The sequence below is a fragment of the Canis lupus genome, chromosome 3 (genome assembly GCF_048164855.1).
Source record: "Canis lupus baileyi chromosome 3, mCanLup2.hap1, whole genome shotgun sequence".
NCBI lineage: Eukaryota > Metazoa > Chordata > Mammalia > Carnivora > Canidae > Canis > Canis lupus.
Genome location: NC_132840.1, coordinates 28,987,144 through 29,008,661, shown reverse-complemented (window position 1 = coordinate 29,008,661; position 21,518 = coordinate 28,987,144). Strand labels below are relative to the sequence as shown.

Sequence of the window (21,518 nt, the reverse complement as noted above, 5' to 3'; positions counted from 1 at the left end):
AAAGCTACAGAATTCTGAGTGTTGGCCTGTCCCAGCTCTTTGCCTCCTAGAGTTGTGTGACTCTAGGTAGGTCCCTCAGAAGACACAGATAGGAGGCGCCTGGATGGCTTATTTGGTTGAGCGTCCAACTCTTGATTGTGGCTCAAGGCCATGAGATTGAGCCCCGTGCCAGGCTCCGTAATCAGTGCTGAGCCTGCTGGAGATTCTTCTTCTCCCTCTGCCACTCCTCATGCTCATGCACACCCTCTCTTTGTCTTCCTCTCTCTCTAAAATAAATAAACAAAGCTTTTAAAAAAAAAGGATGCAGATGGTAACAGGGATGGAAAGTGCAAACTCGCTCCTCGCTGCCTCCCACCCCCAGGGTCACCCTGAAAATACTGTGGGGGGATCCGTCTAGGCCTGGGAACCAGCTCTGCACTGATGCCCAAGGCTGATGAAGTCTGACAGATGAGGAGTTGTAGCCGTCCCCCAAGACAACAGCAAGAACAAGGACAGGGCTGCCATGGGCCTGAGGGAAGAGGTAAGCAGGTGTGCCCAAAGTCAGGTGTGCAGGAAAAAGATGTAGGCAGGCCTGAAAGTAGGTGTGCAGGAGACCCAGAGAAGAGATAGCTGGAAAAGTAGACAGGGCGAGTCATGAGTTGTTCGGCATGCCAAGCTGAGGTGCTTGGACCTGATGCTCACGGCCCCAGGCAGCCATTGAGGGCTTTAGAGAAAGGCGTGATGGGGTAGATCCATGGGTGAGCACTAGGAATGGGACTCTGGTGACAGGTGGACGACTGTAGTCCAGGCAGGAGCTCCCACGGCCAGCTGTGGAAATGGGCAAGAGAGGAAATGTTCCAGGGATAGCTAGGTGGACAGAGCCAACAGGCAGCTGAGAGTATGAACATAGAGCTCAGGGCAGAGAGGAGAGGGAGGCACAGCTAGCTGTGAGGCTCATGGGGCTGAAGCTCAGAGGGGGCCAAGGAACTGCCCTGGAGGGTCATCCAGGGGGCAGTTTCCACAAGCAGATCACTGAAAGCAAGAATGCTTGGAGGAAGAGGAGCCAGCCCAGGGTAGAGGTGGTGCTGGTGACGGAGTGGTGCAGGTAGATGTGCTAAAGGTGGTTGGGGCACATGTGATGGAGGCACAGGTGACAGAGGCAGAGGTGGAGCCACAAGGGTGGTGGAGGTGCAGGTGATGGAGTCCCAGGTGGAGGCAGCAGAATGTATGCATGCGCGCACAAGCACACATGTGTCTTTGTGCCATGCGTGCATGCCCATGAAGTGCTTGCCTGTCCACATGCTTCAGGAACCTGGCATCATCTTGCTTGGGGCTCCAGGCCCGGTGGAGACTCGACAGGCTCTACCTGAGATCCTGGTCAGGATTGTGCAGCCCCCTGAAGGAGGCCACCACGGCTGTAGGATGGCCTGCCTGTCCCTTGGAGGAGCCACCAGGAGACGACCTGCTCATGCTGCCCCTCACCGCTCTGCATGGCACAGCCTCATGGGGAGTCTGTGTTAACAAGAAGGAAATTTCCGCCTTTCCTGGGCAGCATGACACACTCGTGCATTCAGCAGAGGTCTGTCCTGGCACGAGGAGTTCCAAAGGGAACGAGGCAGACCCAATCCTGACACTGGGTCTCAGCGTCTAGCTGGGGGACAGCTACAAGTGCTGAAGGAAATCCATGTGCTGACATGATGGACAGGACACTTTGGAGTGAGCTGTCCAGGATGATGTCTCTAAAGATGTGACGTTGGAGCAAAGACGCAAAGGAAGAGCATCCCCGGCAGAGGGACAGTATGTACAAAGGCCCTCTGGTTAAGGAGAGGAAGCTGCTCTGGCCACAGCCTGAGGAGGAGCCACAACAGTGGAAGACCATCATCCTCTCAGCTGGACATCCAGTGAGCACTTCGGAGCAGACACAGCCAGCACCCAGCTCCGGGACTCCCCCAACCCGCTGCACCCACCCATTCCCCTGTCTCGGGAACTGGCACTTCTTCTCCAAGGTCCCTGCACACACATCCACCCTCCAGTCACCCCCTTGGTCTCAACCTCCTGACTCCGCCAGCCTCCTCCACCTTGGCCCACAGCTCTCCAGCTTGCACCTGGACCGATCCCTGGCCTCCTGACAAGAGCCCTGCCCCTGCCCTAGACCACTCCTCAGTCCTCACCCCGCTGCCCAGAGACAACGGGAAGCATAGATAAGCTCGTCCCTAAAAAGAAGGCCTTTGGTCACCCACCCTCCGGTGGCTGCACAGGGCTCTGATTTAGAGGAACGACTCCCAGTACTGCCATCTGCTGAGCGACTGTGGGCAGACCAGCTGAGATGCCCTGGCCTCAGTTTCCTCAGCTGGCACCACTGGCTAGTCATGAACAGTACCACCCTCTCAGGGTTGGGGGCTAGGACTGAGTGAATGAATGTAGGAAAGCCCATCTCCCCACCTGGTTCACTGGCAGCTCTCACTGGTCACCACAAAATGAGGCAGCCCAGGGCTGCTGCTCAGGTGGCATCTGGCACATCTTCCCCCCACACCACTAAGAGGACACACAGATGTCCCTGGGCCCCGTCCACACAAAGTCCAGTTTCAGGGCAGGACCCTGAAGGCCCCACCTTTTCCCCCAGGACTGGACAGGTCACCGTGTCCAGGAGAGCAAGGAGTGGTGTCTCTGTCCTACTGTTTTCATAGAGACCAAAGGCCGGAGCAAGAGGGCAGGCGGCCTTGCCGCAGAGGCCACTCTCCAGGTGCAGTGGCTCATCTGCACTAATCATGAGCAACACAAGCAGGGTTTAAATATACTATGCTTATTTCATTTCAGCACAGGAGTGAGAAAGAGAACGTACAGCCTGTATGAGCAACTCAAATCAAAAATAAATGAGGCAAAAAGAGTAGCCAAAAATAGTACGGCATTGGAGGCAGCAGCCTGCGTCCCTCGGCCAGCTGTCCCCGGCGAGCGGCATCGCAGAGAGCGGCCAGGAGGACGGCTTTACATGTTTATTCCGGAACAGATTAATCAGGCCTGCAATCCGATGATAGATCAGAATTACTAGCAAAGTAAAAGCAAGATAACAACCCCAGGCACACGAGCCTCTAGACTCTACCCTCCAGCCCTGGCACCCTTGCCAAGCCATGGCCTGGGGCTTGGCCTGCAGGCAACGTGGGCTCATCTCTGACCTTCCTGACCCAGAACGTGCCCACTTAAGGCTACCCCACCTCCCTGCAAAGCAGAGCTGCAAATGCCATGGACCTCATGAGGGTCCATACTTTTGTCTCTCGGTTTCTTTACAGCAGATGTCACCTTTTTTTAGTGTCATAGATGAGAGTTTTGCAAATCACTCCAACCCACCACCTGTTTTTTGTAAACAAAGGTTTATTGGAACAGCCACCCCCATTCATTCACATGCTGTCTCTAGTTGCCTTCCCACAGCTTTGCCAGAGACCGACTGGCCCACAATGCCTAAAATATTGACTCTCTGGCCCTGACCTGCCCAAGCTTGTGGTCTCCTGCCCCTAGATGCTTTTCATCATCTGCTCAAGCACCCTAGGGAAATATCCGGTCCACCTAAAGACAGCCATCAGTGATAGGGTTTTGTTTGGTGGTGTGTCTGTGTGGATGTTGGTTTAGGGCTTTAGAGGTGTTGTTGGGGGGAGAAAAAAGATTCTGCAGTAATTATGTTAGGTTCTTTTATGTGAGGAACATGTTTTGGGCAGGGATATTTGAGTTACACTACTAGACTCTGACCCCGCCATGAAAGGAGAACACATGTGCTATGCGCAGCTGCCACCTGTGGACAGCTACAGCCGGCCAAGCGAAGGGGGCCTCCCAGTGACCCGCAGGGGTCAGGTGGGGCCCCCCAGGCCCATCTGAGGTGGAGAAACAGGCAGAACACCACTGGGCAGGGCCTGAAGGGACCTTGATCTTGAGAGGCCCCTTTCCCTAGGACATAGTCTGGGCTATCCCTCCGGGTTCTGTGAATCACTGTGGAGCCCTTTGAAGCCTCCAGCCATGTCCATAGCAGTGCATCCACCCACTCTGGGGCCTTCTGGGGAGGGAACCCTTCAAAAGACCCTAGAACCAAGTCCTGGACTCAATTAGGTGTTTTTACGTGGCCTATCTTGAACGCTTGGGAAATCTGCATGGCATGTCACTGGGGAGGTGCCTCCAAAAAAAACCACAAGGAGCTTTTCAACCGTGAAGGCTTACATTCCTGCAGACTCTGGAAGGCCTCTCCTACATGACACGATGCATGAGGACCGTTGGCTGGGTAGTGGCATTGCTGAGCACACGCCAACAAAAACCCACCACACTGTGACATGTGGCACCCGCGACAACAAAGGGCCCCTCCTGCCACTGCTTCCTCCTCATGGTGAGGTTCAGACAGGGATGGATAGAATCCTACAAGTCACACCAGCACCGAAGCGGGGCTGCCTTCTGGGTACGGGTTGTTAAAGTAGGTTAGCATGCCCAATCCCCAGGTGGGAGGTTGCGATGTCACGAGGTGAAAACTCTCAGCAGAACCCCAGGACTGGCTGGAAAGTCACCAAACCACCCACAACGCACCCGCACCCAAATGCAAGAGACAAAACAACAGAGACCAAGGGTATGCTTGCTGGTCAGCGCTGAGCAGCATATGGAAGGAGATAAAGACCCAAACCTGAGCCCAGAGGCAAGTTGGGCACAGGCCAGGGAGGGGCGCGAGGAGGGGAGAAGCTGGGTCTGGATGTGCTGTGTTGAATTCATGTCTTGAAGTGCTGCCCCTACCCCCAATGTGCTGGTATATGGAGGCTGGGCTTTGGGAGGTGATTAGGACTCCAGAAGGTCATGAGGGTGATGCGATTGGTGCCCTTATAAGATGACAACGAGACCCCAGCAAGCTCGCAGCCTGCCACCTGAGGACACAGCAAGAGCTTCATGGCTGTGAACAACGACTCCGGACACTGAATCCACTGGCACTTTCATCTTTGACCTCCACCTTCCAGAACTGGGAGAAATACACATCTGTTACCTATGCCAACTCCCCACCCCGCCAGGCTACAGCATTTTGTTAACGGCAGCCAGAGCAGACCAACAAAAAATGACCGTGGCTCTATGGACACTGAAATCCGAATTTTATGATTTTCATTCTCATGAAATACTCATTTTTTGTTTCTCTTCCAACCACTTAAAACCATGAAAATGACTGTTGGCTCACAGGCCATGCAAACACAGGTGATGGGCTGGAATGGACCCGCAGACCTTGCAAAACCCTCTCCCAGAGCAAGGCCCCCCTCTCCTCCCTCACTGCCGACCAAGGCCGTCATGAGGTGCTGCTCTCAGGTCCGTGTGACTTGTCATTTCCCGAAGGATCTCAGCAAACAGCAAACCGAAGGATGTGACCTCGGTATTGATGTTCCAGAAAGAGGCCATACCCAGCGGTGGCTAATTAAGTGCCCAGGCTCTGAAGTTAGACCCTCCAGGGTCAGATCCCTGACCCTCCACTTACCAGCCAGCTGACACAGGCCCAGCGTGCTCGGCAGCATGATTGGAGTCATCCAGCCGCCTTTACAGTCTTGTAAGGGTTTTGTGTGATAGCCAAGTGAAGCATATTGCGTGACGCTGACCCAAATTATATTTATTAAGTCAGAAACCTCATGTGGAAATATTGAAAGACATGGCAGGTGGGCAATGCCAGATGTCCTCTGTGTGCCTTGAGACACAGAGACCGGATTTGTCTCCAAGGAACAAAAGTGGGCCTAGTGGGTATAGTTACAAGGACACCAATTTCAAATAACATAAAAAGAATCGTTTTCATCATTTAAATGGTCCCAGGGAGACTCACCAGCTCAGAGTTCCCTATGGGTGGAGATTTTCAAGAAACACCAACATGGAGATTTTGCAGAGAGAACCAGTGTCTCCATCGCTGGACCTTGACTCTCTGTCCCTCACACTAGGGGGGTTTAGGATGCACAAGACCAGTTCTCCTGCTACAAGTTCCTGGGGAACTTGCCCCCCCACAAAGGAACGTGAGTTACATCAAGGCTTGCTCCTTACATTGTGGAAGTATCCAGAACCACTGTGAGGCTCCCACTTAATGGGAGAATTTTTTGGTGGTCCCGGGACCACCAGGTTGAGTCGTTGGGGACAGTGCTTGCTTGCAGGTCTCCCCAGTAGGACCTTTGCAGTGCCATCTCCTACCTCTGCTCCTGCCTGAGACTCCCTCGAACCCCCAGCATTACTCCTGCTGAAAATGGCAGAACTTGGTCAGCAGCCTCTTCCACAGGGAAGAAGGTACCAGAAGACTCTACCCTTTTCCATGAGAAAAGCAAACCTTTCCTGGAAGCCAGGAAAGGCCATGCCAGCTGGGAGGCTATGTGTCCAGGCCACACCAGCTGGGAGGTCAGTTTGGAAGTAGGGCTCATGAGAGGCAGTTGAGCCAGTCATGTTTGGTGACCCAGCGTGAATGTGGGGCTCAGACTCATCGGGATCCAGAGAGGAGCGGCTCCTGGACTCAGCACTTTTCTAAGGCCAGCCGGTATGTCACAGTCATGTGCCCTCCCGTTTAAGGTACAATGGACACTTAGGGCCGGGACAACGCTGAGGTGTGAGTGCTGCTTCCCTGCATCTGGAAGTGCAGAGCAGCCAGTCAGTGGGTTGAAATGTTGAACTTTTGCCTGCTGCCCGGATATCTGTGATGGTGCCTCCTCAGCCCCACAGGGTCACAGCTCCATCCCCATGCACAGCAGAGGCTCCAGGGCCACGGGAGGAAAGCAACCAGTCTAGACACACCTGGTTCCCATCCCAGCTCTCCACTGAGCTATTATGTGGTGTTCATGGGTCTTGGCTTTTGCCTGTGGGGGTGACAGGGTTGGGGGGAGACTGGAGTGAAGCCCAGAGGGGCTCACCCCCTCACGACCTCTCTCTCCATCATCTCATTTGCTCTCTGCTCCCTCCTCTTCACCTCTTGTCACTTAGGAGATACTGAGTGCCCCAAACTGTTTACGACTCCCTCCTCTCTCCTCTTTTTCCCATCCCCCCGCCTGGGTCTTACACCTGCTGGGAACCTGTAGTGGCACCCCCCGTCTGATGCACATGGGCCGAGCCTTTTGATTCCCTGCCAAGGCTTCAGAGCCCTGTGCCCACCCTGGGAAGGAGGGAGCCCACTCCAGTCTCCAGAACCGTGGGTAAGGGGGTAGCTGGGGCAGCAGCTCAGCACAAACAGGTGGCTGCCACGGGGGACATTGGAATGTTGCATCCAGGTCCAGCCTTGGCCTCAAGCTCCCTCAGGCGAGGGGCCTCCCCAGGAGGGAAGGGCAGGGCACCCATCCTCCTGAGCCACCCCACCCACACATCATTGACTAGAAGCTGCTGGGTCCTAGCACAGTGTTGGGAGCCAGGATGGAAGACAGGTGAGGCAAAGCCCTGCAGAGCTCAGGCTGGGTTTGAATCCTAGCCATGGGCCTGAGCGTTGTCCCTCAGAGTCATCATCTGGAGGGTGAGGGAGCAGCATTATACCCCTGGAGGGCTGTGGGGACACCCAGAGGAGGGGACACAGGTGGAAGACATGCAGCGCAGCCCGGGTACAAAGCTGGTGCCAAGAGGCAGGAACTCTGAGATCACTAGGACTAGGTGGTGGCTGCATATCTGTCCCTCCCCCTGCTGAGAGACAGGCTCACTGCTGCCCTGGGAGGGAGGGGAGCTGCTAAGGAGTGTCAGGGTGTCGGGGCCCTCCCTCTGTTCGTCTGGGAGTGGAGGCCACACCCCAGCGCGTCTGGGCCCGCCAGGCATCCTCCCACAAGGGCTGCCACCAACTTCCTGCTCGGCTGGCCCGTGGTCCCGCGCCTCGCCTTCCACCTCACACAGGCCCAAATGGCCTTGTCTTAGGAGCAGGTACCTGGGGTCTTTTGGGGGTCCTGTTCCCTGAATGGGTTTTGTGCTGGAGGAGGTGGGCACCCCGGCAACCTGAGCAGGGCTTAGAGCTCCCCTGACAGCCAGGGGGCCCCCTGCCCACACGGGACTGGCTGCTGCTGGCAGGGGGCCCTCCCTGCAGACACCTGGCTGCACCCAGGCAGAGCCCACGTGGCCGTCTGTCGCAGCAGCTCAGCCGAGCAGCAGCCGCAGGCATCCTCCTCGCTCAGGGACACGGCAGGCCCCCCACAAAACCCAGCAGCTGCTGGGGCGGGCGGGTGGGGCATAGCGGGCGGCACCCCGCAGAGCTGTCACAGTTCTGCAGGAGCTGCTGGCGTCCACTTTCATCCCTGGGGCAACAAGACAGGAGCTGCCTGGAGATCAGAAGGACTGTGGGGCCACCTCTATCCTGCCGGTGGGGGGTGGGAGGATGTGCCAACTGTCGAGCAACCCCTGCCAGCTCCTGGAGGGATCCCTGCCCATCTGCTGTCCCCTGAACCCCTGGCCAGGGATTTCCCGTCTCTGAGTGGAAAGTAGGTTCACAGGCAGACGTGAGGGTCCCTGCCTTAAACGAATGGGCCCCTACCTCTCCTCCCTCCTACAGAGCTGAGTGCAGGGCGAAGCAGAGGGTAGGTGGAAGACCCATTGAAGCCCCTCCCCACCTGGCCGCCTGTGGTCATCGGGCAGGAGAGGAGCGCAGGGGTGGTCAGGGGGCTCCCTGCTGCCCAAGGGGCTTCCTCCCCACCCAGATAGCTGAGTGCCTCCTAGAGAGCTGTCCCCCATCCCTCCACCCGGCTCTCTCCTCCAGTTCTGTGCCAGGACAGGATATGGGTGCAGGGTGTGGTCAGGGCGGCCAGAGGGAGGCAGCAGGAAGAGGCGTGAGCTTCCCAAGGTGGAGCAGGAGGGCTGTAAAGCTTTGCTGAATGAATGACCCCAGGGGAGGCCTGTGGTTACAAAGATTCTGGAGCACGAGCACATGGGGGATTGTTTCTTGCTTCTTGCCCTGACCAGCCGCAGCCCTGAGGCCCCCTCTACCCAGGTGCCAGGTGAGGGCTCTCTTCCAGTTGTGGGTGACAGGATCAGGAGGGAGCCTGGGGAGCCACAGCTCCCACGGTGGAAGCTTCCATTTCCTCTCAGGGAGGGAGGGCGGCTATTCCAAAGACTGGGGGCCCTTGGCCACTGACCCTGGCAGACCCCTGTCCATCACTGTGCATACCCTGAATGTAGCTGGGAGCTACAGCAGAGCTTCTGCTTCCGGGAGGAGTTGGGAGACATTCAGCCTGCAGGTGCATGGGAAGCAGGTGTAGATCTGGGTGGGCTGCGTGAGGCGAGAGGCGTTTCAGTGTTGCTTTGGGAAAGTTGGAATTTGTTGGCCATGATGTTTTGGTTTGTTTTCAATTGTGGCACTAACTAGATAAGAACAGGGCCTCTGCCTGCAAGAGTGTAGGCCTGAGCCAAGCTCCATGCTGGGTTGTAATAAGGGGACAGGCATTTGAATGTTGCTTTGAAGACGGAAAAATTCTAGTCTGCCATCTTTTTAAGAAATTCTTATGGGGACTCCATGGCTTGGTCCCAGTGCCTCTGCTGCCATCTGACCATGTGAGGTTGGCAGGTCACCATACCACCCCGTTCCCACAGCTCAGCAGCTTGGAGGAATGATGGAGGTTTCTCTGTGGCAAAGAGCAGGGGGTCCTGGCCGTGGCACGCAGCCTGTACTAATTTTTCAGTGTTTTCTCTGACCGCCCCCCAACCCCAGTCTGAGCAAGACCTGATGATGCTACTTAGGAGTTGGGTTGTGGATCTCCAGACTGCCCCCCGGACCCCTGGGCCACCCCTCCAGTGACTGGGCCTCTCTGCTTGCTCCCCAAGACGACCCCACAGGCAGAGCCAATCCCCAAGCATGCTCAGACTCGCAGGCTTTCAGCAGCAGCCCTCACTCTTCCCCGCCACTGTAGCTCACAGGGGAGAAGTGGGGTTTCGTCTGGCGGCACTCTGCTTGTGGGACAGAGAGGAAGGGTGTGTTACGCAAGCACCCTTCCGGATCTGGGTGGTTGTGAGCGGTTACACCTCTTCCTGTCTCTTCGCGAGGCTCATGCTGGCTGCCATGGCTCCTGCAGCTTCGCCCTCATCCAAGGCAGTGGTTTTGTGCCATGTAATAGTCATAGTGGTACATTGGGGCTTTGGCAGGAAGGATCTCCAGAGTTCAAGAAGCAACATGCATAGTGACATGAGCTCAAGAGGCAGGAGCTGGAGTCCAAGCACTGAGACTGAGGTTTCCGGGGGAGGGACCACCCAGTGTCCACCACACCCGACAGTGTGAACCTTTCCTGCCTTCTTCTCAGGCAGTGTTCACCGAGCACCCACTGTGTGCCTGGTGCTTCTGGAGACAACGCTCCCGGCCCTGGCAGAGCTGACGTCCCAGGGATCTCCAAGGACATGGGGAAGGAGTGAACGTGGGGAACAGTGCATGCCTGATGTCTCGGTAATGACCGGTGCCATACCTCCTGGGCCTCACACCCACCCCCTTATCAGGGTTGGTCTTTGCATTCGAGAGAATGGCCTCAGGCATAAAAGACATCACACCTTTCTCTCTCAACCCCTCCCTCTGGGGAAGTCAGCTGCACTGGTGTGAGAGACCCAGGTGGTGAGGAGTGGGAGCGGGCCCCTCCTCACCTGTGTGTGCATGAAACCTCTAACACCTCAGCCCAGCCAACACCCTGACTGCAGCCTTAGGAGAGACTCCAAGCCAGACCTGCCCAGCCAGGACAGTCCCCGGTTCCTGACTTTGCAAAACTGTATGAGAAATCCTCATTGTTTTCAACTGCTGACCCGTGTCACATAGCAATACATAACTCATACAGTGTCGTCATTCTTAAGGCCTCAGCTATGTAGCAACAAGCCTTCTGGAGGCTCCGAGCTGCCAGAATGATCAGGAATTGGGATGCAGCCACAGAGGACCCAGGAAACATGGGTCCCGTCACGACACCGAGTCACACCTGTGTGTGACAAGTCGCATCTGCGAGAGATTAGTCTTTTTCTGGGGAAGTGGAAAAGATGAGCAGCCCCTGAGAGCAAAGCAGAGAGGCAGCAGGGGAAAGCAGATGTGGTAACAAGTCTGAGGACCCTAGAAAGTGCTTTTCTGGAAGACCACCACCTGGGAGGAGGCTGGGGCACATCTGTGCAAGAGCCACTCCATTTGCCTTATGCCTGTGGTGTAGACGCTGAGGAAGGAGACTACCAGGCCCTGGCCAGCACCTGCCCTCTGCCAGGGCCAGCCACAGGTAGACCGAGCCCATGGCCCACACAGTGCATCCCCACCTGGGTGCCTGTCGGATTCCCCCTGACTCCCCTTCTCCTGTTTCACTTGGGAAGGTTGAAAGGGTTGCCCAAGATCATATAGCAGATTTGAGCCCACTGGGCCTCGCCTCCCTCCCTGACACATGAAATGGTCTCCTTGGGTCACCCAACAAGGTGGGATTGTGTCATCCAGCTGGCCCTGGAGGACAGGAGCGTGCATGGTGGCCCTGGTGAGGTTTTGGGTTAAAAACAGTTTCTTCAGTGCTCGAAGTGCTAACTTCACCTCAGGAGATCTGGCTAAGTGAAGGTTCTCGCCGCCCAGGTTTTCTCGTGCTCCAGCAGTGGGCAGATGAGTGGAGGCCTTTTGCAGGAACTGGAAGTCTCTCTCGCGACTCACCAAAGTTGTATCTTCATGTCATAAGGATGCCCCTGAAGGGTAAAGCCAGCAGAACGTGCTCCCAGAAGGGCTGAAGGCACTTCCACATCACGGTGCTGGGGGCCAGCCACAATGAGCACTCCTCTGTCTCACATTCGTGGGGTGGCTGGCCCCCATCCCGAGGCAGCTGGCAGTGCTCAGGCTAGGCCGGGTGGCTCTCCCATGTGCAGCTGTCCCCTTGGACCCGCAGGGTGATCTGGAGCATGTTCGTCTGTGGCAACAGTGGAGGCAAGTCTCCATGGCTGAGGCTGGAGCTGACACATCATCATTGCTCATTCCATTGGCCAAAGCACGTGTGACTGTATGAATGTGTGTGTGTGCATGTGAGTGTGTGTGACAGCATGAGTGTGTGTGGCAGAGAGTACATGAGTGTGAGAGCACTGCATGCGAGCGTGAGTGTGTGAGTGTGTGAACATGAGAGTATGAGTGTGAATGGAGAGACAGGAGAGGGCAGAGGGAAGGCGTGCCAATGAGACCAGTTACAGATAATGGGTGAACGGGATGAAGAGCATCCGAGTGTTGGTGGCTGTGCTGATTCTCTACGACAGTGATGATTGAAAGTTTTCAGCATAGTGAGCTGAGGAAAAGAAAGGCAGCACCCACAGGGGGAGCCCCTGATTCCAAGGGGCCTGTCGTCATTGCCAGGCTCGCTTCCCACAACGACGCAAAGCTAAGATTTACCCAACATCTTCCCTCCTGGGTTCAAGGCATTCTGGTGTCTTCCTTCTCCACTCCTATGAGAGTATGGATGGGCTCCATGCTTCAGGTTCTCTGAGAATGCCTCAGGTGACTTGCTCAGGGTCACGCACAGACCCAGTGGGAGTACAGGTGACGGGGGCACCCAGACTGCAGACCCCTCAGCCTGCACCGTGAGCCAGCTGCCCCTCCTGGGCCTAGTCAGTTCCCAAGTGGTCTCTGAAGCCCTCCTCCAGTGCCATCACTTTTGGATGACAGGGCAGCCCTGCCCATCTGCCTGCCTCCCTCCCTCCCCAGGGCCTGGGATTGGCAACATCCTCCTGGGACATCGGCTTCTTGGGGCTCGGCCGCTGGGTTGGGCTGTGGCAGTGGCGGAGGTGGGCTCTGGGCAGGTCAGTGGAACGTGAGGTGGGGGGCATGGGGCACCAGCCCCCTCCCTGCTCTGGCAGGTGGCAAAGGTAGCAGCTCCCCAGGAGGGATGAAGCCTGTTGTCCCTCGTGAAGTGGGCACCAGAGCGTGGCCAGTGCCTGGCTGTGGGCCAGGGAGCTGGCCACTGACTAGGAGTTGAGTCTGACCATCAAGAGTCCAGCCAAGGCAGAGGCAAGGGGTGGGACCGGTGGCCAGCTGTCCCTGTCCCTGCAGCCGCCCTAAGCACCACACCTGAGACAAACAGAGCATTGCAGCGTCCAGATAAGACTGCCCTAGTGCCCCATGTGAGCAGGGTCCCCTGGCCCTCCCATCACTCCGGGCCCCCAGGCAGTCTGTGAGCCGTTAGCACACCATGCCTGGCCCCTTCCCTTGTGCCTTCCCTGGATGAACCTCCAGCGGGCCAACTCAGAGTCCTCATGCATTCGTTCATGTATTCACTCAGCAAACATTTGAGAGTCTACTGTGTGCTGTGCACAGCTGAGAGCACAGCAGATAAATGCATGGTGCTGGCATCATAAGGCGAGGAAGCCACAGACCATAACTGGGACACTAGCTAAGTATAAGGCACGTTGGAAGTTGACAGCACTAGGGAGAAAAATTAGTAGGGAAGGACCAGCAGAACATGGGGAGATGGGGTTTGCAATTTAAGATAAGGTGTCTAGAGGAGATTCATTGAGAAAGTGACCTTTGTTCAAAGATGCGGAGGTCAGAGAGGGGGGCCCTCGGGTGGTTCACGGGGACTCAGAAAGCTTCAGGAAGAAGGAAGCCCTAAGGCTGGAGCATCTGCTGAGGTCATGGGACGTGGAGGAGTCCGTGTGGCCAGGGCAGAGTGAGCAAGGGGGTGGCAGGAGATGAGGTCCAGGGGGTCAAAGGGAAGGGGGAGCTGGGCCATTGCTGAGCTTCGGGCTTTCCCTGCATAAAATGAGTAGCCACTAGGTTTCGAGAATTATAATGACATCTGATTGGTGTTCTAGTAGGATTGCTCTGGCTCCTATAAGGTGGACAATGAGGGGTAAAGGTGGAAGCTGTTGTGGGGACCTGTAAGAGGGAAAGGGTGGCCTGGACCAGGAAGGAGGTAGCAGGGACTACTCAGACAGGCGTGGGATTCTGGATGTTTCTGAAGATGACTCTATAATGGGGCAACCATGGTGACAGGGGAGCCAGGGTAGAGGCTACCAGGAGCTCTGCATGGGACAGATGAACCCAGGTGGTAGTTCCATGCCCTAGAGAGATGCCCGTAGGGCAGTAAAAATAGATACGTCTGGGATCCAGGGGAAAGATGAGGCCTGGATATATAACTGCAGGAGTTCTGGCCACACAGTTCAGAGCTGGGAGACAGGTGGGAATCTGAGGAACCTCGTGTGATAGAAGAGAGAAAAGATTCCAAGTCTGAGAAGTGAGCAGGAACGGCCAAGGGGACTGAGAAGCAGCAGCGGGGTGGCAGGAGTGCGAGCCAGGAACATGCAGGTCCTCAGAGCCCAGAGCGTGGGGGCAACCCCGCTGTCACCCCCAAACTGCCCCGCCAGACATGGCAATGGGAAGGTCATAGTGACCTTGGCAAGTGCAGCCTCCTCAGAGCAAGGAAGGCAGAAGGGAGAATCATAGGCAAGAAAGGACAACTCTTGAGGGATTTTCAGTTGGTGGAGAAGGAAGGGGATCCAATAAACTGTGCTTTTTGGTTTCTAAGGCAAGAGAATTAGTAAGGGGTGTATGAAGAGGACAGCGCCCCATAAAGAAGGAAGAATCAGCATAAGACTTGGGACACCCTTGAGCAGGGCGGGAGTGGGCTGTGTGTTCGGGTGGGCGCTGTGGTTGTGGCTGTGGCTGGGTCGTTCAGGTGGCAGCAGGAGGGAAAACAATGTTCTGAGAGCTGATGGTGGCTGGGGAAGCTGGCCTCTGGTTGCTCCTAGTTTGTCAGTGAAATGGAAGCAGCAAAGCCAAGGGCTGAGAGGAGTGTGGCAGGGGAGGCGTTGGGGCCTTGGAGAGTAGAGGAGAGAGGCCTACAACTGGGCTCAGCACACTTCTGCTGTAAAGGGCCAGGTAGTAAATGTTTGAGTCTTGGCAGGCCAGACAGTGTCTCTTATGGCTGCTCAGTGCCACAGCGTGGCACCAACACAGGCATGGTTCACACACAAATGGGCATTGAGGTGTCCCAGTAACACTTTATTTACAGAATAGGCTGGATTTGGACCGTTGTTCATCATCTATAAATTCCTGCTCCAGGTCAGCAGTCCTCAGGTGTGGTCCCTGGGCCAGGAACACGAGCATCATCTGGGAACTAGTTATAAATGCAGATTCCTTGGGGATCCCTGGGTGGCTCAGTGGTTTGGCGCCTGCCTTTGGCCCAGGGCGCGATCCTGGAGTCCTGGGATCGAGTCCCACGTTGGGCTCCCGGCATGGAGCCTGCTTCTCCCTCCTCCTGTGTCTCTTTCTGACTCTCTCTCTCTCTCTATCATAAATAAATAAATAAATCTTTGAAAAAATGCAGATTCCTGGGCACACCCCACATCTATGGAGTCAGAGACTCTTGGTCCCCACAGCATCTCAAATTCAGATTGAGTTTGCGATTCTGGATTTCTGGACTTTGAGCTGGGGATTGAGACTCCACCGCTCAGTAGACCCAGGGAGAGCCAGAGAGGAGAGAGTGGGGTGTGGGGTGGGTCACGTCCCCCAGTTAAGCCCAGTTAAGGGCACAGGCATCCTGGCCTGCTCTGGGCTGCTTGGCCGCCACCTCCTTCCACGAGACCCTATGAAGACATCTTGCCCCCCCGCCTCAGCCCCCTGTGGCCACCCTTCCTCACCGGTGACCTCTGGACCACTGTGTTTGGATGCAATGCCTGGGGCTCTGCATACTGACAGCTCTGTGGCTGTGGTTTCCTGTCCAGGGCAGCCACCAGCACCTGCACACAGTAAGGCCTCAGCAAGCACTCTGTTCACCAGGGAACCCACCGCCCTCTGACTTAAGGTTAACAACTCTGGTGAGATTGTTGGGTTTCATGCCCAGAGTCACCTAGTACAGCCCACTCCAGGGGCACCTGATGAGCGTAAAGGAGAGGCTGCCTCTGAAGCCCCCCCACCCCCAAGGCTGCAGGGACTCTGTTCCCCCGCAGCCATGTAACCATCCTCGTTCTGCAAGAGAGGCACTGTGCCTCTTGTATAGATCTGAGCAGCGGGGAAGTCAGGCTGGTCCATCTGGTGACAGTGGCCCTGATAGAACCCCAGAGTTTGAAAGAAAAGGTGACCAGGAGGCCTTCAGGGTCTGCCTGGAGCCATCCCACCAGGTGCAGGTGGACAGGGCCATGTGGACAAGGGGCCCTGGGAGAGGTCAGCCTGGGTTGCAGTATTGCAGCTCGTGAGGAATCACCTGATCAGCCCAAAGCCTGGATTCAGTATCAGCCACTTCTCTGTGGGTGATTAGACTGAGGGCCTCGATTCCTGGCTACATGGGCCTCTCCAGCAGGGCAGCTTACCTCTCAGAGCCAGGAAGGGAGAGAGTTTGCTAGCAAGACAGAAAGCACAGTCTGCATATCACCTGATCACAGGCATGATAGCTTGTCACCTCTGCCAGGACCAGTGGGGCAGGAACCGATCTGCATTCCGGAAAGCTCCACAGTGACACCAGCAAGCTCCCCTGGGCTGGGAGAGGGTGAGAAGCTGAAGTCAAGCATGAGCCTGGGGGATGGTGGTGCCACTTCCTGGGACAGGAGAAACACTTCAAAGTTCTAAGTCCCTGGGACCACCAGAAAAAGGTTCCCAGACCCTCAGGAAAGCAGCTGGGGAGATGGAAGGACATCGTCACACATCAGGGTGGGAGAGTAGGAACCTTTTACAGAACCAGTGACCCCAACCATCAGCTTTGTCTGAGCCCCCATGGATTGGTCTGTCTGTCTGTCTGATGAGGGATGTAAGATGCCCCACAAACTGGACCTTCAGCATTACAGAGCCTCGTGGGCAAACCAAACTGGTTTTTTGAACTACCTCCCCTCTACTCTGCTTTTCCTACAGAATCTTCCCTCTGTGAAGAAGAGAGCAGGTCGGGACAAGTGAGGCCAGCCCCATGTATCCAGAATCGACGACAGGATCCCCGGCTCGGCTCTCTCTGCGGCAGACAGGCTCCCCCGGCATGATCTACAGGTGATTCCCTGCCCCCCACCTACCCAGGCCACTCTCAGGTCCAGTCCTGCCTCTGAGAAGGGGTCCCGGAGGCCAGTCACCAGCCCTTGATCCAGAGGGAAGGATGGAGGGAGCTCCACAGGGCTCTGAGGTGCGTGTAGGCAAGCACTTTCTCCGAGGAAAGAATGGAAGCCTTTAAAATCCAGGATTTTCCCTGTGGAATAGAGCCAGGATTAGACTTGTCCCCTACTCTTCTGAAGCATTCCATGGGTAGCAGCAGGCCTGGAAGTGAGCACGGGACCCTCCCCAGCTTGTTTCTTTCTCATGCACCTCCCTTTGAGGGAGTCGCAGAGCTTGCCCCGGGGAGATGAGTGGGGACAGCCAGCTGCTCACCAGGCCACCTTGCCTTCCTTCTGTGGAAGCTGGTTCCAAATCCAGCTCTGGGTCTTTCCATTTGGAAAGTAATCCAGGCTGACCCACGGGGAGAGCACGCAAGGCATTGGATAGCAGCACGGAACACAGCACCCAGACAGCAATAGCTGTCACCAAAGATGGACCCAGGTGGGACCCCAGGGGTCCATCAGCCCTCGATTGATTGGGCCTTTCTCAGTGGCTGTTAGGGCCTGATCCAGAGCAAGTATCCGTAGAACCCACAGGGAAAAGGAGTGTCCCTCTCTTATCAAATTCCTAAAAAGAGCCCCGTGGTCACAGAAAGACTCGCCAGCATGTGGGGGGACGGGCCACTTCTTGGTTTGAGGGTTTTGTACGGTCGTTCTAAAGCATATTTCATTAAAACCCGACCAGACTTGCACTCCCAGGTTTACCTCTTGTCTTTGCTTCCCTGCCCTGTGTGGGAATGATACCAGGCACCAGAGGACCCCCGCGTCCCAACCGATCAGGCTTCTGCCTCCGTGTGCCACTGGGTGGCGCTGCCGCCGAGCACTTGGTACCTGGGCACGCATCCTCCCAGCAGTCCGGAGCAGAGCGGGGTGGGGCCTGGCTGCGGGGTGTCGCTGGTGCTTCCTGGGCCTGCATCTCTCTGTGGCTAATGCCAATTGTGGACTCTCTCTCTCCTTTTTCTCTGTCCTCCATCGCTGTCCGCAGTACTCGGTATGGGAGCCCCAAAAGACAGCTCCAGTTTTACAGGTAACGAGCCCTCTGTTTTCCTCAAACCCCAGAAGCTGAAGGCAGGGGAGCAGGCGGGAGGGCCACACCCATCCAGGTCAGGCGTGCTGGGGATCTCTCGGAAGTAAAGGTCCCCAGTAAGACTGGGCTCTGGTTCCCTCCCGGGGCCCACGCATACAGCATGATGTAATGTCTCAATGAACAGCGTGAAGTCGGGTTCCATATGTGTGCTGAGCTCTAGAACTTGATATGATTGGAGCAAATGGACTTCTGATGCCTGCTTAACTCTCACCAGATCTACATTAAGATCTCCCTTGTCAGGCTATGGGTGCTGTGCTTCCTGTCATTGGGTTTGTGCTTTTTGGGTGATCTGAGTAAACGACGCAGGCCAAACCCAACCATCTCCCCTTCTTTTTGGGTTTGAGCTGATTTGCAATCAAAGGCCAATTCCTTTCTTGGGGCATGTGGATCCACTGTGACCTGGGCCAGGGGTGGACCTGCTGGTGTTTCTCTGGTGCATCTCCCTACTGGGGAACTGGCACACCGTGTTCTTCGGTGTGAGGCTGTGCCCCAGAAAGACGTGGCATCAAGGGGCCCTGCTTTGCAGCCCAGGCCAAGGCAGGTCAGCCAGCAAAGTCCTCCCAAACGAGTCCCTTCCTCCATTGGACAGTTCACCTGTGAAGTGGGGAGGCGTGCCACAAAGATGTGTGTTTCTCAGGTAGTCTGTAACTCTGGGAATTTACACCAATGGCCATCTTCCTCATGTTGGGAAAGTGTCAGGGTTGAGGAAGCCACTGGTCAGCCCCGACAGCGTCAGGACTGTGGGGACTCTGTGTGGCTCTTAGGAGTGGGGCCCCAGTGTGTGGTGTGTGCCTTGGCATTCAGACCTGGGAGGTCTCTGTCTGGGACAGCCGCCAGGGCCGTGCCCACCTACCAATGCAGAGCCAGGGGGGCGGTTACCACTGATGCACAGGGAATTGGGGGCAGTGGGTGCTGGGGTTGGCCCTGGGTTTCCACCCAGCTTTTCCTTCCCACAGCCTCAGCACCTCTGAATGTGGCCATGGGCCTGGGTCCTCAGGTGAACTTCAGCACTGCTTCATTGCCTCCCACAGGGTCTCACCCCTTACAGAGAGCCCCAAAGAGATGGCTGAGATTTTTGCTAGATAAGATTTTGCCTGAAAACAGTTAGATATGAACTTGGCCTTACAGATACTTTTCTGGGATGACTCATTTGCCATCACGTATACATGACAGCACGGTGTGTAAGAATGGGGATGAGACTTTTGTCCCAGAGATGTAACCCGCCCATAAGACCAAATGTGACCTTGAACTATATCCTCAGAGACCTCAGGGGAGAGGAGTGAGACAGCCAGCAGCAGAACTGCGGCCTAGACCACCAACCAGAAGGGCCATGCCGAGGGGGGTGCCCAGGAGATTGTGGGGTATCACAGAGCTTAAGCAAAAGAGAGTCCCTTGCCCCTTGCTGGCCCTTGAGTTCTCACAGATCCAACCTATTGTCCGCTCCCGGGGAACCCTCTGTCCTGCCCTGAGGCAAGTTCTATTGGAGAACCGCCCCCCAGATGCGCAGACCTCCATCTGGGCCTCCCAGCACCGCGTCCCTGATGCCCACGGGCTCCAGCCATCCCACCCTCTGCATCTCCAGTGTGGTTTCTTCTCATCGACACTCAGGTGTCTCTTGTGGGTTCTCCGATGATGATCTCTAACGAGGTGGAATCTTTGTTGAACCTCCTGGGTGCCACTCCCAGTGGGGCATCCTTGTTATATGGGCACTGATGCAGCCACAAGAGATTAAGACAGTTGGCGACATGGCCCCTCCCCTGACAAGGCAGAGGTGTTGTTAGAGGCATGTGCCCCACCCTCAGACAGTTCACAGACCAGTAAGGGACACGAGACCCTATGTCTGTCAGCTGTTCCAGAGAAGCCCTTGTAACAAACAGCCTCCAAACTCAGTGCCCTACGACAAGAAGCGTGCATTTCTTGTTTTATGTGTCTGTGTCAGTTCACGGAAGCTGGGCTTAGTTGGACGTGGTCTGAACTGCAGGTGGGGCCAGATGTTCATCCTCCCGCCAGGAGGGTGTCACATCTCTGAAGGCCCATAGTCAGAGGCGGTGCACTGGTGCTTCTGCTCGTTCTGCTGGCCAAAGCAGGGCTCATGACCTTGCCAGATGTGAAAGGGCAGGAAAATATACTCCCACCCCCGATAGGAGAACCACTGCCACGTGATGCAGAGCGGGGGTCGAGGACCTGGAACCATAGTGCAATCTATCCCAGAACCCAAATAACCAATAATATGTAGATGGCAGTACTTGTCTTGGGAGAAGTCCAAACAGCTGTTGGCGCTCTGAGGAAGGAGCAGGCCTGGCCAGCTGAGAGTCAAGGAAGGCTTCATGGAGGAGACAGCATGAGGGCTTTGAGCAAGGGCCTCGGAGGCCAGGCAGTCCTCAGCATAGAGCCCAGGAGGAACATTCCAGTAGAAGCCTGAGCTACCGCTTGAAGAGGTGCCAAGAACAGGAAGTGGTGGAGACACAGACCCCGCCGTGAGGAACAGGACAGACAGTGGCAGAGGCCAGACTGTAGAGGAAGATGGATGTCAGGTGGAGAAGGGCGTTGAGCACCTGCAGAGGAGCCTGGACTACATCCAGTGGGCACTGGGGAGCCATCGATGGTGTTTGAGCAGGGCAGAGACCAGAGCCCTGTGAGGGGAAGGAATAAGATGGCAGGTGGAGAGGCTGAATGTAGGGAGCCCAGGAATGATAGAGAAGGACTGAGCCTCAGAAGCCACAGGAAGAAAAGTAAAGGGCAGGAGAAGAGGATGTGAGGAGCCATGTTTCCAAGTGACTGACAGCTGGTGCTGAGAGGGAGGTGGAAATGACAGAGGGACATGGAGCCCAAGGGGAAGGGGACGGGACAGGTCAGAGCATGTCAGGGACCTGACATGGCAGGCTCGTGCCTTTGAAAGCAGCCATCCCAGTCTCAGCACTGGGGCCTTTCCAGGGAACTATCCACTGCCCATTCTCAGTTCCGCGTCCCACTTCCCATTTTGTTTGCTTTCTACTCTGGGTCTTCGTAGCAATTCCCTGTCTGGGGAGCAGCCACCATGTGCACTTTTGTCACTGCAGAAGCCACTCAGCCTCCATCCAGAATCCCTCATGCTGGAAGATATAGTCATACTGAGATTTCTTTGGGATCCTAGGATGATGAGAAGTGCCTCTGGGGTCGTGACCCTGGAGCGGGGCCTCAGCATGGCCTCAGCCCAGAGCTCAGCCTCAAAGCACCTTCCAAAGCCCGGGTCTGAATGTGTGATGTGAGGAAAGGTGCACCCCTGTCTGGAGCGAGTGGTAGCGTGTGTTCCAATAGCAGACGTCCAGAACCTCCTGGCCATTTATAGGTACAGACAGTATAGGATATACCAATCTGGGGCACGTCCCAGTAGGAGGGAGGGGGGATGTCCATCTGCGTGGCTGAGGGCAGATTTCTCCAGGCCCCAACCCCTTCACTGCGGGTGGTGGTCACACCCTAGGGGAACCCTCAGCGCATT

The 21,518-nt window shown here is 56.1% G+C and overlaps 1 protein-coding gene across 7 annotated transcripts in view; it reads left to right on the top strand.

Moving 5' to 3' along the window:
• Positions 1-21,518, top strand: part of KCNAB2 (potassium voltage-gated channel subfamily A regulatory beta subunit 2) — an 84,720-nt gene that overhangs the window by 14,783 nt on the left and 48,419 nt on the right. For 2 of the 7 annotated variants that reach the window (XM_072819927.1, XM_072819921.1), the window contains exons 2-3: positions 16,727-16,855; positions 17,939-17,980. In XM_072819927.1, coding sequence (XP_072676028.1) covers positions 16,779-16,855; positions 17,939-17,980 — 119 coding nt within the window. In that variant the 5' untranslated portion in view covers positions 16,727-16,778. Of the gene's footprint in view, positions 1-7,690; positions 7,846-10,205; positions 10,346-16,726; positions 16,856-17,938; positions 17,981-21,518 lie in introns of those variants that run through there. The other 5 variants (XM_072819928.1, XM_072819926.1, XM_072819924.1 and 2 more) reach the window with 4 other exon arrangements.